Source organism: Columba livia, chromosome 15, assembly GCF_036013475.1.
Source record: "Columba livia isolate bColLiv1 breed racing homer chromosome 15, bColLiv1.pat.W.v2, whole genome shotgun sequence".
NCBI lineage: Eukaryota > Metazoa > Chordata > Aves > Columbiformes > Columbidae > Columba > Columba livia.
In genome coordinates this window covers 17,502,661-17,520,537 of record NC_088616.1, presented here as the reverse complement: position 1 = coordinate 17,520,537, position 17,877 = coordinate 17,502,661, and the positions used below count along the sequence as shown (strand labels likewise).

General features: G+C 46.5%; 1 protein-coding gene and 1 long non-coding RNA gene across 3 annotated transcripts; one reads left to right on the top strand and one right to left on the bottom strand.

Moving 5' to 3' along the window:
* Positions 1-5,138: 5,138 nt before the first annotated feature.
* On the bottom strand, positions 5,139-9,270 carry LOC110356127 (uncharacterized). Its single transcript, XR_002409199.2, has 2 exons — positions 9,065-9,270; positions 5,139-8,595 (listed from the first exon to the last, which is right to left on the bottom strand). It is a non-coding gene; the product is annotated as an uncharacterized LOC110356127 (long non-coding RNA).
* A 105-nt stretch (positions 9,271-9,375) lies between these two features.
* Positions 9,376-17,877, top strand: SMIM10L3 (small integral membrane protein 10 like 3). Of its 2 annotated transcripts, XR_010466485.1 has the most exons (4): positions 9,376-9,662; positions 11,144-12,050; positions 15,676-15,785; positions 16,193-17,877. XR_010466485.1 is itself a non-coding variant. In XM_065031654.1 (2 exons), exons 1-2 carry the CDS (start codon positions 9,477-9,479, stop codon positions 11,162-11,164), a joined length of 207 nt encoding a protein of 68 aa, XP_064887726.1. In that variant the 5' UTR covers positions 9,376-9,476; the 3' UTR covers positions 11,165-16,088. The 2 variants fall into 2 exon arrangements, 1 of the variants encoding a protein (XP_064887726.1); XM_065031654.1 differs by lacking the exon at positions 16,193-17,877 and having other exon boundaries at positions 11,144-16,088.

Sequence of the window (17,877 nt, the reverse complement as noted above, 5' to 3'; positions counted from 1 at the left end):
GGATGGCGTCGGGCGCGCTCGGCCCCGCTCGGCCCCGCTCACCGCGGAGGAGCGGCCGCCATGCTTGTGCTGCTAACCCGGGCAGCGCACGGGGCCGTGCCGCGGCTTCTCCGCCTCGGGACCAGGGGCCCCAGGGGGATCCTTTTTTCCTTTAGCCAGGCGGAGCCATGTTGCCGTGTGACGTCACGCGCTGGCACTGCCGGAACCAGCGGCTGGCTGGGCGAGCGGGGCGGGCAGCGCGCGGGCCGCGGGGGGCCCCGTGCGCGGTGGCGGGGCAGCTGCCGCCTCCAGCCAGCGGCTGGTGCTGGCCGCCACCGCACCGGTGACATACCCGCCTGGCGCCCGCGCTGCCATGTCGTGACAAACACCCCTCAAACAAAAAGCTGTCTCCTGACACCACGCTGCATCCCGTCTAACACGGCCAACACAGTCCTAGCACCCATCATGCACCAATCTGCTTCTTCACAGCTCCCAAAGCGTCTCAATGTGAAGTTAGTTTGTCCTCCTGATGGACTGAGTGGATGTAACTCAAGTGACCAGAGACAACCCGCCACGTTCCTGAGGTGCCGCTGCGGGTGCCGCCGTTTTCCGCGGCCGTGGGACGGCCCCTCTCGCTCCGCACAGCGCGCGGCACTGACGGATCCCGCACCGCCCTCCCTCCCCGTGGCGTGCTGTAACATTCGTTAACCGCTGGCAAGCGTTACAGCAGGTCAGCGCACGGCCAGCCGCCCCGGGATGGGACAGCCCAGGGGCTGCCAGGATACACAGAGCATTGGGTTTCTCTTTTCCCTAAGCAAACCAGTTACTTTCAGGAAATATCGATGTAAAAGTCAAGCAAAGCAGGTCCAATGATCCCAGGAGTCTTTTAATTTCTATAATTCTTGCCATAATTCTACTTGGCAGAGAAGCTTCTGGTTGGACAGATGCGCATGACTGCTATTCCCCTTGTTTCCATTGCCAGCCATTCCTCGAGGCGTGGGGAAGGAGCCCGTGCGCGTGCTGCTCCTGCGAAGGGATGCCGAATTCACTGAAATCAGCACAGTGTACCGTCATGGGTGGCTTCTAACTATTTGATCTACTAATTTCAGAACATTTCTAAATTATTTTAATGCAACCTCACAAGTGGGCAGAGCATTCCATTATATTTACTGGCTTCCATGATATTTACTGCCTTCCATTTTTCTTTCACTGAGCAAAGATCATAGCTATTGCTGTCAACCGAAAGGCTATTTTTGCGACATTTGTGTGTCCATGTTCCCTCATAGAGATGGAAGCTGAAATGACTTATCATTTAAGCTGCATATCCCTGAAGCCAAGGCTCTGCTGCTGCCAGCGACCCGGCAACCGCTCCCCAGGCAGCAGCGGGGCCGCGGCGGCGCCGCGCGGGCGGGACCGCGGCGCTCCTGCTGCTCCCGGCTGCCGCAGCGGCTTCGGGGCCTGTGAGACACCGCACAGAGACAGGGCGGATACGGAGTCTAACTCATGTCATGGTCCTGAGACCCTGAGCATGGGAAGATTCAAGTCACACGTGGATCTGCTTCTGATTTTTGCACCACCTACCTATTCTTCCACTGGTTCTTTTTTATCCAGTGTGAAACAGAGGGATAATTAGAATTTTTTACATGAAAAAGAGGTACAACAAAATGTACCATATTATCACAAAATAGCACACAAATACAAGGATTGAGGTTATCATAGCAAAAAGACTTAGATTAGCACAAATTGCTTTTATGATCTTCTCATGAGAAAAGCAATATATTTTTATGTATATTCTTTTCAGTACTCCTCCATCCTGTTATTTTGGGATCAACTATTTGCATTATCACAAAAATACTTAAGATAAAACACAGGATATGCTTTGAATTTGATTTAAATTAACAATTTCATACCCAATTTGGTATATAATTGCCAACACCAGAAAACACCTAGATAAATATTTACCGTTAGTAACAAAACTATTACAGTTTGGACAGAGGATGATGATAACAGATTTATACAATTTTTTTCCCCACATGTTTGTAAATCTGTGTTTTCTCAAATATGGTAAAGAGGAGCCTTTTGTTACTGTTCGACATTTTCCATTTGATAGCTTAGTGGGTATCTTTCCTTATTTGCCCTGGAAGACAAATTGTTACTTGTGTGTATGGTCCTTAGAATGCATGAGGTGTTAATTATTCCATCATTAAACTTTACTACATTTCAGCTACATTTTACTTTATTCTTGCATCTTTTTTGTTTAACTAGTAGGTAGTGTATTTGTTTTTAAAGAGAAACAAATAATTTACATGGTGCTACAAATTCTTAACATTATTTGCAGGTATGCTTCTTTCCCTGAGAAAGAGAGACGGACACAGGGAACACATTGAAACACTAGTTTGACAAAAGAGAGAACAGGATGAAGGACAGGACAAAGGAGTGAGAAGTTAATAACAACCCCCAGAAAAGTCACCGGTTCGACAGATATGACTGGAGTGCTGAGTTATAGACAGAATAGTTACAAATGCACTACACAGAGTATGTAAAAAGAAAAGAATGAATGACAGTAACAACAACCAATTGTAAAACTTTCCATAATTCTGATACAATCATTAATTGTAAATTTGAGGCTTAGATCGGTCCTAATGTTGTTCCACAATCTACCACCTTACGTCATCCATTACAATTGTTGAAAATCTTTTCTTAGACATCGAGAGGAAATCATTATTTAAGATTGTCTCCGCTACTGCCTGCCGGTGTGTGTTGTGCATGTGCTGGCACCGCAGGAGGATTATTGTCCTTTGTGGGTGGGGAGTGGCAGGGCAATCACGCTGATGCAATACTGGAAAGTTCTGCTCACCATGACACAGACTATCAGCATTACAGAGACAATAATTATTTGCACTTGTGTAATATCTTTCATCCCAAAGTATTACTGTGTCCTTTAACATGTTAGTTCATTAATAAAGCCACAAACAAATGCACAGAGAAGTAGAGAAGTACAAGTCCACCCATCGCACACGGGAAACACGTCAGTGAAACAAACACACCACCTCAGAGTGATTCATAGGTGTATTCCCTTCCTCCTGGATCGCGCTTCCTCCTGACACCAGTTCTGTTCAGTTGTCTTCAGGAAACAACAAGATACAATATCTAGGTCAAAAGTAAAATTCTGTCCTTACTGACAGCATAAAAACTGTTCTAGGGGCAAAAAGCTGTAATAGTAATTCACAGCCACTTCAAACCAGGGGTTGGACTGAAGTGCGAGTGCAAAATGACGTGAAACACTAAGGTATCGCAAAGTGTCACGGGGTGGGATAAGGTTTTCAGCATGTCACGCTTTTCTTTCTTACTTGTATTGAAATCAGAAACAAAAAATACCCACCCAAAACAACTGAAGAGAAATTTCTCTTCCTGGAGAAAAACAGGACTTCCAGATGCTTCTCCATCTTAAAATAGCTAAGAAAATTGTCTTTAAAAATTGCACTTCAGGCTTGATTTCGTCCTGTCTTGAGTTGGTGGCAGAAGTCAGGTGATTGATGATGTAGTGTTACAGTCATAGGAACTACCGGAAAGAAATCTCAATGCACAGCACCAGGCATCCCAGATTCCTCCCTGGACTGCAGCTCCGCCTGTGGCATCGCCGCCGTTGCGGCCTGTTGTGAGCCCTCTGCCCTCCACGTTTTAATCGGGATAGTTGTACTTACTCGGGCTGTTCGGATAGCAGCTGATGCCTAAAGATTCAGATGTAATCCAGTTGCCCGAGACTCTGAAGTTTTTGCTTATGACCTTTGAATTCTGAAGTTATACGTTTTTCTTCATCAAGCTAGCAGAGCACACAGTTTTAATTAGAAAAGTGAAACTATTGCTGTGGAGGAAATTGAGAGTATCTTCACTAACGCTGGGGAGATACTGTGACATAAAGTTAATGTTAGAGACTAATATAATCCACAAGCAATGGTCCCAAGTTTCCAGGTACTCCAGGCAGACACTTTTGGCGTGTTTGGTTTCCTGAGTGTTGAAAAAACCTGTACTAGCACGTGATATGCACGCTGCTCAACCACAGCACCCGGCCTGCTGCGGCGGAACCAGAGCCGGCGACGAACAGCTTGTAACGTCAGCAGTGGCTGCACCGGGCAGAACAGACTAAAGGAGCATGAAAAGCAAATGTTAGTATCTAAATCCATACATCAGTAATGAAACATTGTAAAATAAATGCATCACATTAATGTGATATTAGCGTAGATGATTTAGCTGGTGTGAGTGTACAACAGAAACAAGTCATGTATTTGCCTTCGGTAGCTTCTGATAAATAACTCTTCTGTCAAGAATTTCAGTTATAAAAACCACATAAGGCTTTGCATTCACTTCAGTCTGCCCTCAGGTTTCGCGAGTGGTAACAGACAGGGCTCACAACAGTGAGAACCGTTGTTGAAGGCGGTGGGATTACAGACAGAAATCCCTGTATATGGCTGTAAGCTGTTTGGAATAGAGACATCACTATATATTTATACAAGGACCTGAGACTTCTCTGTGTCACTTCAGTTTTTTATCACTGTAACTCCCTCAGCAGAAATACGGGAATAAGTCTTTTTGTAACTGTAAGCCTGAGGTGAGGCATTACCGAAGTACACTGATGTGTAAACTGCACGTTCCCCTCAACTTCTACCTATCTTGCTATCAAGCATTTCACAGAAATGAGCCTTAAAGTATTAAGAAAAAGGGTAAAGGTTCGGTACTGAACCGCCCGCCACTGTCCAACCATTTTCCACATGCACCAAGACCGAAGGCGGCAAGCTTTGCCCCGGCCCCGATGCGCGCAGGAGGGTGCGGGTTTGTCCTGCTGCAGGCTGGCCGGCACGCTCACGGCCGGCAGCAACCAGCCCGGTGCGGCCAGGGGTTGTCCTGCTGCAGGCTGGCCGGCACGCTCACGGCCGGCAGCAACCAGCCCGGTGCGGCCCGTCTGCCCGAGGGCGGCGGAGCGCTGGGAACCCGCTCCCCGGCCCCGCGCCGCTGGGCCCGGCCCGGCCACCGGCTCCTCCACGGGGAGAGCAAGAGAGACCAGCCGGCTCCACAGGGCGCGGCGGAGCAGGGGTGAAACCGGTGCTTCCTCGTGCGGCACCGTCGGCGCTCAGAACAGAAATGTACAGTTATCACAGAAATAATTGTCAAAAAGTGATTATATATTCCAGAATCTCTTCCTCACTGGAAACATCTGTAGGAATTCTGAAGAACTTATAAGAGGAATAAATGCCATAAATAAGTACAAAATAGCTTATTTTTGCATACGTTGAATACAGAAATTGTATGAAAAAATGTGGGGTTTTTTCCCCAATGATTGTATACTGATAAGCTCTTAAGTAACAATTTCTGTGAAGAGGAAGACTTCATAAAATAAGATGTTTGATTTATTCTCCATTTCCTAAATATAGAAATTACAAAACTACCGTGTTTGCTAAACAATCCAGGTTAATGGTGACACAGGTCAACCTCCCTCTTCTAGCAAGAGAGGCAGTTGGGTGGCTGGTATTTCTGCCTACTTCTGGCAGCCATTTTCATTTAGTGTTAGACTCTGCCTTTACTAGACTGATGAAAAACACCCGTTCCAATGAGGTCTTTGCCTTTTTAATGTCACCTGTGTTGGAGTACCAGAGCTCCTCAGTGCAAGCTGTGCAACACTGCTACAACACAACAGCTTCTCCAAGAGTTGCTCAGACTGGCGGCAGCCTCCCACGTACCCAACTGTGACGCACCAACGCTGCGTTGTTAGAACCCACGGCGTGTTGCACACTTAGTTTTCTGAAAGGCTTTGGAGAGGGGGCTCTCAGTGCAAACCGAAAGAACGACCTGAATGCTTTTGTCAGCAGGGACAACCAGCTGTCTGAGGGGCGCGTGGGGCTGCGGAGCCGCCGTGCTGGGGCGGCGCCGCCGCGGCTGCTCGTGAGCTGCTCCGCGGTCCCGAACGTCCCGCTCACAAGAAGCGCTTTGTTAGGAACCATCTGGCTTTTCTTTTTAACTGAACCTTCAGTCCAAAAAACTGCAGAAGATTGCGGGAACTGTAGAGAACAAAATGTTTTGTTGTTTAAAATATTTGGCTTTTTCAAGTTCCTGTTACGAGTTCTGTCTTCTGCAATCATTTTATCAATATCATTTTGTGCAATTTTTGCATACGTAGCAACGGACATAAAAAGGCACTGGAGAGAATGAACTGTGAACATAAATGAGCCTGAACCCTGTCTCATTCAAACACGAAGTGCTGGCAGCTGACCTGCGCTGCCGTGAGCTCCTCGGAGCGGCTGGCGGCCCGGCGCGGTCGCTCTGGTGGCGCCCGGGGCAGCCGGAGGACGGGCTGCGCGGCGCTGCTCTCCGCGGCACGCACGTCGAGGGCCCAATTGTTCATTCCTTTGGAAATACGGTAACTGAAGAGCCCTGAAGGAGGACAAGAATCTTTGCTTAAATCCACGAGGAACTGCTGCTGAATGTAATGGATATAAGTTCAGAAAGCTTAAGAGGACATTTTGAAAATTTAGCAAGTCAGCAATGTGGCCTAACATTTTTTTCTTTGGATAGAAGAATATTTGAATACCTCAGGATAAATTTTAGGTAAAATCAAATAAAACATGAAAAACTGGAAAAGATAAGGATGTGCTTGTCTGAGTCAACAGAGGAACAGGAGTCAGGGTTACGAAGCAAAATTGGGATGATGGCGTTAAAGTGATGGAAAATGATCTCTGCACCCATCAGCCACAAACTGCATGTCGACAGGTTTGAACTTCTGCATATTAATCAGTGTTATAGCTAATTGAAAAGGATTTTACGGCTATGACGGAGCTGAAAGAAAAGGCAGAAGTGTGGGATGGTTTAGAGGTTTAGTTTCACCATCAAGAGAATTAGCTGATTTCCAGATCTTGATGTGACAAAATCTGGTGGACCTCTTCAATTGGTGTTCAATTGCATTAGCTGCTGTTTTCTTCCTTGGAAAGCTAAAGAGTGTTTTATCAATCTCACTATTTAATTAATTAATTAGATCAAAATCAATACTGATGCTGATTATTATGAGTGAATTAATTAATTATATAGCCTATTTCAGAGTAAAAAGTAATTTACAGTTAATCAAGATACTTAAATTGATACTGCGTGACATTTCAATGAGAAACATGAGCCGGAACTAATGAGAATCTGACAGATATCTACTGATAAATATAAAAGTTAATCAGCTTCCTGATTTAACCTTTGTGTGTCACATTGCATTCCAGTTTAATCATGGAAAGCTGCTAAATGTCCCTTGGCAGCTAAATCCCGTTTGTGCTTAGCTGTTGAGAAGATGGCCTCAGTGTGTACAACAGCACAGGCAACGGAGACAATAAGGAAATCGAATCATGCTGGAATTCCAGTGCAGGGCCTGGAGACAGTTCCTGTGCCTCCAGTGCCAACAGGGCTATTAAAGTCCTCAGATGAGCGAGAAGAGGAGACACGTCGTTTCGCCACAAAGCAGGCGCGCGGAGCGGCCGCGGCGGGAGGACGGGGCGGCCGCCCTGCGCACGGGGACGCCGCCGTGCGCATCCCCGTCCTGCGTGCAGAGCCGTGACACGGCCCCTGCCTTTGGAAAACTCGTGACAGGGGTTGGGACACCGTGGAGCTGGAAGCTTTTGCGTGAACTTTGTAAATAATATACATAACTTCTGGCTCCTGCCTTTGTTTGTTTTTTGCATGACTTGCTGTAATAATAACCCAAAGGATACTCTTTGAGTGAACTCATGGGGAGAGTGAGGGCTATTACTTCAGTTTCTCCAGAAGGAAAACAGTGCAGATGACAAGTCCTTTGACATTTTCCCTCTTTGGAATGGTACAGGTACGCTCGAGACAACCAAGCGCATGGAAGATGTGAAACCACAGACCAGTGCTGGCGTCAGAGGGGATCCTGCACCTTTGACTGAAGACCTGACACAAGTCTGATGAACGAGGGGTCTGAAGAGCTCTGAATCTGCTGCGATGCTCTGTGGAAGGTGAGAAGGTAAGCTCTAAGATACATTCTGAGAGCTTCTTGATCTGAACTTGTGGCGTTTTGCTCTGTAAGAGCAGGATGTTTTAACTCCGAGACATTTAACTCCACAGCCTGAAATTCAGTCAGATTGACTTAGAAGACAGCGGTGACCTGCAGCTGTCCAAAACTGCAGAACTGGCTCTGTAGGACGTAGATCAGGACTTTCCACACTAAGAAGGGGCTCTCTGGAGCCCTGAGATCCAAACGCGTTCCTTCGGGTCTGCTCAGAGGCCGGGCAGGGTCGGAAATGGCATTAGGCACAGCCTCGCCTGCTGGCTCTGACACGGAAACCTCGCTGCGCCCCGCCGGGCCCCCGGGCCGCGCCGGGCAGGCCAGAGGGCTCTGCGGCCGCAGCGGGCTCCGGGAACAGCCCGTGTTCTCCCGCTCCCAGAGCACGGGCCGGGGCCTGCATGCTAATGGAACTGATCACAGGTCGCAGACACACGCAGGTTCTTCCAGGGGTTTTCCGCTCTCTTCTGTAACTAAGACACTACGGGCAAAGGAATTGCAGATAAACCTGGGAAGGTGTCCTGATTTGTCCTGGAATTGTTCTTTCTCTGTGCACCAGCATGATCCTGTGGCAATAAAATAGTATATTACAAGGAGTTCAGATCAAGATATCAGTTTTTCTGTTTCATTTTACAGTTATTAAAAGTTGATTGAATGGAAACTGTATAGAACAGTTTGGGGGCGGGGAAAAAGGGCATCTTCACAAATGGTGTTGGTCCTGTCTTCATCTTTTGGGGCATTTCCCCCTAACTGCAAGGCAAGTGTCATGATAATTTATCTCAAAGAGCTTCCTAAGAAATGTTTGCAAAGTGTTTTGGAGATCTTAAGTGTAACCTGGAACACTGTATTTTTAATGCAAAGTAAGTACTGCCTTGAAAAGCACAGGAAGTATTTCTTTGTGGAAGTAGCTCACAGAATTGATTTCCAGCTGCATAAACAACAAAATTACAAAAACCCCCACCCAAACCCAGAAACCACCATGAACATCGATGGCCCATCCATGAACTTTGTTATTGAGAACGTCGGAGCACAGACCTGGGCCAAGCCCTCAGGCTTCTCCTCCGCAGCTGAGAGGGACCAGCTCCGCGGGGACCGGGCACCGGAGAACGGGCACCGGGCCCCGGGCGGCGCAGCAGCGCCCAGCCGCCCCGCGGCGAGCGCGACACCGCAGCGCGGAGGCCACGCCCCCACCGGCAGACCCCACCCGGCGGGGGCGGAGCCCGCCGGGCCCGCTGCCCCGCCCCTCCGTGTGCGCATGCGCAGCGGGGAGCGGCGCGTTCTCACGCGTCAGCCGCCCCAACGCAGGGCGTCAGCGTTACGCACGCCCGCACGTCGGCGGCGGAGGCTCCGCCCGCTGGCGACACCCAGCGCCGGGCGCGGGCGGGGCGGCTGCGGGCCGGGGCGGCTGCGGGCCCGGGCGGCGCGGCGCGGCCGCGGGCGGGGGTATATGGCGGCGGGGCTGTCCGCCCTGGCTGCCAGGCTCTCCCAGTCGGCCGCGGCCAGGTCCTACGGCGTGTTCTGCAAGGGGCTGACCAGGACCCTCCTCATCTTCTTCGACCTGGCCTGGAAGCTCCGCATCAACTTCCCCTATCTCTACATCGTCGCCTCCATGATGCTCAACGTGCGGCTGCAGGTGGGCGGCGGGGCTGGGGGGCGGCTCGCGTCCCGGCTCCCTGCCCGGTGCTGCCGTTCCCGCTTCCCCTGGCTAACGGCGAGCGCCGCCGGTCGGCTCCCGGGCCTGGGGCGGCCGTTGCGCTCCCCGGAGTCTCCAAGGGAACTGTCGCCCGGTCTGTGCCCGGTGCGCCGGGGCTCGCCGCGGGTGCCCGGTGCAGGGCGTGCTCTGGGAGCGAGCAGTGAACGTGCCGCTGCCTCGTCTGAAGGCTGTTCGTGTTACTAAGCCGTGGTTAACTTAAGGACGATGAGTTGCGAATATGCGCATTTTCATGGTGCATCCCTGACACCCTGTAAGGAGCCAATAAAATAATTTCCTTCATCAGTTTTTTTTTTTTTCTTTTTAAGTCAAGAACAATTGTAGCAGGGAAAAGGTTTTAAATAGTAATGTCATTATATGAAAACGAATGTTCAAGTTAAGTTTGCATTTCCTCTCTTGAGTTTGTTTCTGCAAAAGGTAGAACTCCCTAAACCAGCTGTGACCCGCACATGTTGGGAGCGCTCGCTCTTTTGTAGGATTGAAGTTTCCTAGTTTTATGATGAAATCAAAGCTTTGCTTTTAACTTGACTGGCAAGAGAGGCAGGCTGTGGGCTGTCACAGCCACCACGTGCTCCAGCCGGACACCGGACACTTTCTCTCTCCTGGTAAACATAGCTGTAACGAAAGTTTTGACAGCTGGCCAGTGGCCAAGCGCTGAAAGACAAGTCTGGATGCAGTTTGTGGCTTGTAAAAGGTAAGTTGAAATGGGAAGAGGTCAAAATGTGGCGTCTCATATTGTTATCTTTGGGACTCATCCTCATCAAGTTCTGAAGCTTGAAGCTGAGCCACACTGCCAGGAATTGTACATGAAGCTTAGTAACCTTGGTGGCTAAAAATGCCTTGTCTTTGCTTGTTATCTGTGCTGGTACATAATAGTTCTCTTGTACCATCAGCTTGTCATAACTATGTACCCTCTAACTGCGCTGGTGCAGCCAGTCTGACCAGTTCCGTTTGGGAGGCTCCACGGGGTACATGGCTGTTTCCAGTGCTGTGTGCCAGATTTCGGCATGCACTTCTGTTTACAGGAAGTTTACTTTAATAGTTGCCTTTAGTGATAGGCCTCTAATCAGCTACGGTCTGCATTTCTACTGGTTAAGGAAAGTTGGACTGTTAGGCAGCAAATGCCTCTAGCTGCGTGTTTGCTGGCTCACTTTGATGCCTGTTACCAGAAGAGACTTTGTAGCAGATTAAACTGAAACTACAGAATAAAGTTCATATTTGGGTATACTTCTCACCCCTTTGGATGTGCTCAGCCAGTGAGGAGACTTGTCTGGATGACTATTGCTTTCTGCAGCTGGGTTATTCTTTTTCTTGATGTTAAAGATTTTTTGAAAATTTCCATATTCAGGACACCAAAAAAGTGGGATATTAGTGTAACAGCATCCTGCGTTCTTTCTCTTCAGGTCCACATTGAAATCCACTGACTCGTGACTTGGTGTGCTGCTTGCGCTGTGTGCTGCAGCTACAACCACACTCCTCTTCAAGCTCGGCCCGTTGTGAAACACCAAAGCCACGCTTGTCTTCTCTAGGACTATGAAGAAAGAAGATTTAAACCAGAGACCAGTATGCGACAGTGGCGCAGGTCATCACAAGGCAGCGGCTCACCTGATGCACATACATTCCGTGTTGAACGACCCTCAAAATCGTAGTAGCAGTTTACAAAAAGAATTATTTTATTGTAACACCAGGAGCTGTTCTCTCTTTAATACTATACTTCTGCCTGCTGTTGGCAAGGAAATGCCTCTGAGTTTGAGTGAATCAGCAGTGGGGAGCTTCAGTGCAACTGCTTCTTGGAAGGATTCATTTCATCTGCGTTTTTCTTCTGGGAAAGACAATCTTGATAGGGTTTCTCGCCGCATTAATAGCTTTTCAGTAATGGGCTGGCTGGAGAAAGCTTGCAGTTTTGCTGGAGACTTCAGCTCACATTGTCCAGGAGACAGCTTCGTATGTTTTGCACACTTCTGGCTGGGAAACTTGTGGTATAGCCTGCAGCTTCTGGAATTAGAAATGAGCAGCAGCAAAGAGAATGAGTTGCCGCTGGCATTTCTTCAAGAGTTGGAGCTCGGTGGACTTCCTGATCTCTGGTATATTCCAGTTGCCTCACTGAATGAATATTCTATGGGACTCTTAAACAGCCAGAAACTGCGGGGTCGTATTTGTTACTTAACCCTTGTATCTTCAGAGCAAACACTTGGATATGAGAAAATGCTTTCGAATATACGATACATGACTAATAATTTTCACATCATACAGCTAGTAACTTCTGTGCTAGCTTTTGCACTAGAAGGTCTCTGGTATGCAATAGTGAAGGTAAAAGAGTGCTAAGATTTCAATAATTACTGTTTTTAACATTAATAGAAACTTAACTAAGTAACAGACAAGGTTAGAGTTCAGGTTTTTGTGAGTAGACAGCTAAAGTAGAAATTAAACTTGTGTAATTGCTAGTAAAACTGGCTGTTAGAGCAATAGGGACTTTTTTTTGGTAAGGAAAATCTGCATCTGAGTGGAAAGAACGTAATCTCAGAACTCTTTGGGACTTCTGCAGGTCTGCCATTGACACTAGGCTAGAGGTCCATTTGTTCAGCACAGATCCTTTGTTTTCTTTAGGGTTTGTATTAGCTGAGTGCTCTGGCTACTATTTACAACCATTTCCAATGAAACTGTTTCTTGTAGAATTGAATTCTTGCCAGGAATCTAATAGTAACTAATTTATCGGGCCTTAAAACGCTTGGATCCAGCATAATTCTCAGCAGTGTTCCCTTTCAGGGATGGTGCTGGTCAACTTTAAACAATATCTCATTAGCTTTATTGCACTACAACAGACACTATAAACCTTTTTTATAAAAGAATGTGTTCTTTCCTTGAAAAAAGTGATGGTTATTGCTGAAGCACAGTAATAATTTCTGGGCCTGTTGACTTTGGCTTTGGGACAGACTTGTGACAACAGAGTTTGGCAAAGAACAGAGCAAGCATGTTGGAATCAACAGAGCTGCTTGTCAGCAAGAATTTGCAGGAATATGCTCCCATGGGCAATTAGATGGAGAAGCTCATTGTGTAGTAGGTCAAAGTGTGAACTCAGTGTCCAAAATTCTCAATAAGGGAGTCGGTGTAGGTGCTTCGTGTGCTCTAGCGGCTTTCCTGAGGAGGGAGGGATTGGTACGGTCATTAGGATGCGTTTGCAGCTCACCCTTCATTCTGAGTTAAAAACAAGGACATAAAGCAGAGTAAAGTCGTGCCAGTGATTCACACACCAAATATCCTTTTGCTGGCGAGCTGACTTCATTTTGGAAACAAAATAAGTGATGTTGCAGTTAGTTTGAACTGAATTCACCTGGAAAGCCAGTGGAGTTTCTAACGTGGTGTGTGTTTGGGAGCTAACACACTTGTGCAGAGAAGTCCTTGATACTGAGGGTGAGACGCTGGTTAGCAGTGTTACGGGGAGAAATGCTGGAATTTTTTAACCTTATTGGTGTGCTGAAAGTAAGATCTACTACTTTTTACATTAAATGATGTATTGCGTTTTTATTATCCCCATGGGTTGGCAATTTCTTCTGGATGTTAGAAGAGATAAAAAGCCATTTACTTTATTTTAGAAAATAACTTTTTCCCTGGTGTGTAGTTTTATTAATTGCTTAACCTCTAGACTTTTTCCATACGGTTACTTGTCACAAAATTACCAAAAACCTCGAAGTAATAATGGGTTACATATAGTAAGTAACGATTTTGACAAGTTTCCTCTTAGTTAAGCCATTCATGCTATTCGCTCCCACCTCCACTGCTGCAGTTCCTCCCCTCGCCGGGGCCAACACGAGTGCTCGTGGCTCTAGGCGCCGAGGTGATGTGGATCTGAAACCCCCAGAGCCAGAACGAAAGGCGCTTCTGCAGGCGCCTGTGGCTTGTCTGAGGCAGGGTGTTGATGTTTGCCACTGCATCGCTGTAACTAGCTATATGGGGAAAGAAATACTCTTTTCCTGTATGGTGTGTTTTTCCAGTTGCACATGAACACAGTCCTGCATCCACAACTGAGTGCTTAAACTGCCCAGATAAAGAACTGATTGGCACAATTGTACCTCTGGTTGTTACTCGAGACCTTCAAGCTGAACAGTCTGGCCTGGAAGATTTTCTACTCTGCTGTACATCATTTGGGAACCAGATATTTATGGAACCATAGTTACATACAACAACAATGTGTAGGTGATATTGTCAGCTTAATAGGCAAGAGGAGCAGCTAACGGCATAAAAGCATTAATCCAGTTTTTAAGGCGCCTATTCTGCATGGTGATTTTAAAGGGGAAAATGAAACATGAGAAAAAACAGCAGTAAATTGGGGTTTAAGTGCACGTACAGCGGGGCGCCCGGGGCTGTTTACTGCTGACGGGCCCGTGCAAGAGGGCGTCTCGGAACTTCAGATCACAGCCCAGCTCGCACAGTCCTGTTTGAAGCAAAATTTGCTTTGAGTGAGTGGCCTTTAATGACTTATTACAGGATCACTTTAAATACATATACAATACAGCTAAGTGAACTGATGGATTTTTTTTAATGTATTATATGTATATTGAATATAAGATATAAAGAATATGTCTTAAGTGAGTGGATTTAATCCATTTCAAGATAGTTTATGTACTTTGCCTTGGATTTTGTTGCTTAAAACCTAAGAGGTAACTTTCTAACTTGAACATTCCTTCTGAAATTCAAATAAAGGGTAGTTTGGTGTGTTAAAATCTCATGTAATATGCTGCACTTTAGGCTTGGGGAGGCCATAAACTGCAGGCGCTGTTCTTGCACTCACAGAGCTGTTCAGCGGAGACAACGCGCAGCTGGCTTCGCTGCCCGGGGGAGAACAGTGAACCAGAAGGGCGCCGGTCCTTCGAAACTATATAGAAATCAAACACTGTATGGTTTAGGCCACTGTTCTCTTCCTGCAAATGCTTTGATATTAATTCATCTCAAAAGACGGAAGGTGTCTCAGCTAAGAACCACTTCGTGTGGAGTTTTGTGGCTTCAGTAGGTCAGATGTGCAAACTGCTTTTCTGAGCAAACGTCCTGTTAGGGCTGGGATGGATGATCATTATTGTACAGAAGAAGAACATTGTTAGTAGGGGTAAGGGACCTTTATACTGAGCCGGGAGTTGCCTTCTTATTTCCAGTTCCTTTCTCATCTTGATATTCTGTTGGTGTTGGAAAAGGGTGTTTCTAAGCAAAATGTCCTGCTAAACAACTCATGCTTTCTAAAATGTCATTCACCACTGTCTAGATCCTTCCTGCGCTACACAGCACAGATCTATTTCTGCCATTAGAAAACAAATTAAGGAAACACTCAATATTTAGAGAATTGCCTAGTGGTTTCCTATAAATGTACACTGGTGGAAATTTACTATAGTGTACTGCTTTGAAAAAGAAAATATACTTTTAAATGTGTGCACACAGAGCTCTGCCTGTAGATGAAGTGCTGTCTCACAGTATGATGCTGGAATGCTTATGCAAACGCTCATTTGCTTTCTGACATTACAGGGCAAGATGCGGCAGAGCTGGTGTTTCCCTTCTCGGCGTGGCATTAGTGCACGTGAGCAATCACGGGTGCGCGTCCCGCGCCACGAGCCCGTGCGTCTGCAGACAGCCTTTGCTCTCTCAGGGCTGGCTGTGGGGATGGTGCTGGTTTTGCTGTTATGGGGTGTTTTAGGGCTGTAAAGACTACACTTTCTTAAACTTTGCCAAAGTTTGGTTTTTTCTCCTTGTCTCCTCCCTTCCCTCTCCTGATAGGTATATCCGCTTTTAATTTTTGGAAGAAGCAAGCCTGTATGTACTCTGCTAATGTATCGTCTTATTGTCAGGTTGTTCCTTTAGTTTTATGGCCTGGTCTCGTGTATATTTTCCTTATCTTCCCTCCCCAAAATTTCTCAGCATAAGCATATACTGATGTTCGGTTTCATTTCAGAAACACTCCTCTGTATCAAAAATGGACAGAAACTGTGTAGATTGGTATCTAATATGGAAGAGCTGGAACGATGCTATCCTTCGCTACCCTGCACCAAGACCATCCTAGAGGTGTGTACTTGGACTAACCCGGTGCTGCATTTCAAAATCTCAGTTAGCTTAGGCTTTTTGGAATTGGTGGTACAAGACTCAGACCAAGCAGATGGTTATTTTGTTGTTAATGATGAAATACATTTAAAAGCTAGAACATTTTAGAAAGTGGTGGCCTGAGGGGCTTCTAGAAAGTCTACCTTGAAAAGATTCAGTTTATTTCCACGATCTCAATATATTTATAGTCTGGTTTGCAAATGTCTTTTTTTCCTTCTTTGTGGAAGATCTGTATAAACCTAATAGTAAAAACAGTTAAAACCCAAACTTGTAAAAGCATGAGTGTGTTTTAATTTTCTGGTCATAGTCAATTTTACCTATTATCAAATATAAAACCACCTAGATGTAACTTAAGCGTTTGTTCTTAAAAGTAGGTAAATCCAATGCTTAGTGCCTGAATCATCAGCTGAAGTTGATGAGCGTTCCATGAACCTTCTTGAAAACGCGTTCTGCTGCCTGCTGGTGACCAACGCTGCTTTGAACTGCCGTGCCTCCTGTGAGCTGTGCTGCTACCCGTGCAGAGCAATTTTAGTCTAGGCCTTGGTCTTTGGCCTCGGTATTTTTACATTTTGTGTTATTGCAAGGGGGGAGATGGAGAAGGCTGGCACAAACCATTTTTGTTTGTTCCAGATAACGATGTTTACAACTTTGTATGTACTTTAGAAATTTATTGTAACACTTTTTGACTTGTGAGAGGAGTTTCCATAGTAAACTTGAAGCCTGTTGTCCTAAGGAGGTGAATAGAGAGTTCTGAGTAACGTACAGTGCTATCCAAACTTCAGGCGGCGCTGCTCGCGATGCTGCTCGCGTACACCACGGGAGGGAGTTCAGCGTCAGTCCTTTATGTGATTTCCGCTACAGCACCGTTTTGTGGGGCCGTGCATTTCAGTTTGTAAATACGCTGGCTTACAGACTGTCACTGCAAACGTGTTACGTACAGAAGCGATACACAGCAGTCACATACTGGAACTGTTTATAATTGAACTCTGAGTGCCAGCTGATGGGTCCTATCAAGCTATTTAAAACAGAAATAAAAATCTTTTAAAAAAATTCTTCTGTCTGTGCTCAACAAAAGAGCTAGTTTTGCCGCTTCCCGCTCCAGTCCTTCACTGTGCAGACGGTACGGATGTACTTAAAGAGATCATGTTTCTGACAATATAAAGTCAGACAGTGAGTGGCTTTTTCAGAGATAAAATTTGAGAGATGTGTGTTTACTTGAATACCAAACAAATTAAACGTGTGTGAGAAGAAAAGGGCATTTATACTTGGTCTTGGAAATGTGTTATCTGAGCTCATGTTAGCCACCAGTGTTCGTTCTTTTCACAGTCCCTTTTTAAACTGACCCAGCAAAGCAGTTACATTGGATACAGTTCCAAGGTGTTTCCTAACCAACTGGCTCCACCATTGCAACATCGTTTAATTTTAGAAGGGGGAGGCACACCAGGGAAGCGTGGGGCAGCCCCGGCACCCCCTGGGTGTGAGCAGGTGTGCCGCGCCTCGCGTCTTTGCCGAATAAAATATTCACGTGACAGGTGCGGAATGTTGAACATTAAAAAACCAACCAAACCAGAAACCCCTTTTCAGATCTCTTCTGAAGGTTGCTATCAGGTGCCTTCTTGATTCTAGACTCAAAAGACATAATTAAAGTTTTTGCTTGATCTCAGGGTCCCTTGATGCCATGAGTGATGCGTTCTGAGGAAGTATGTTATTGTTATGTGCCCTATTTATTCTGAAAAGAAATGATATTGACAAGGCTGAAGAAAAGGCTGATACCGTAAGTATAAAATGAACAATTAATATTTTTCTTAACGGTAAATGCTGAGAGCATCTTTTCCTTCAACATGCATTTAACAGAGGAAAAACGAAAGAAGGGGGAGAAGAAAATGAGTGTGGTAATCCAATAAGGGCCATAAAGTCTCAGCACAGGATGAACGCGCCGTCCCTGCCCCGCGCCGCTGGACGCCGCTCCTTTCCGCTGGAAAAGCGGCAGCTTCCAGCCTGCCTGGCTGCCCGTGTTCCAGCCGCCCCGCTGTGACAGCCGTGCGGCTTTGCCTTG

Coding starts and splice junctions, on each gene's coding strand:
- SMIM10L3 (XM_065031654.1), top strand. CDS start 9,477: ATGGCGGCGGGGCTGTCCGCCCTGGCTGCCAGGCTCTCCCAGTCGGCC. Junction 9,663..11,143: donor TGCTCAACGTGCGGCTGCAG/GTGGGCGGCGGG, acceptor CTTTCTCTTCAG/GTCCACATTGAAATCCACTG.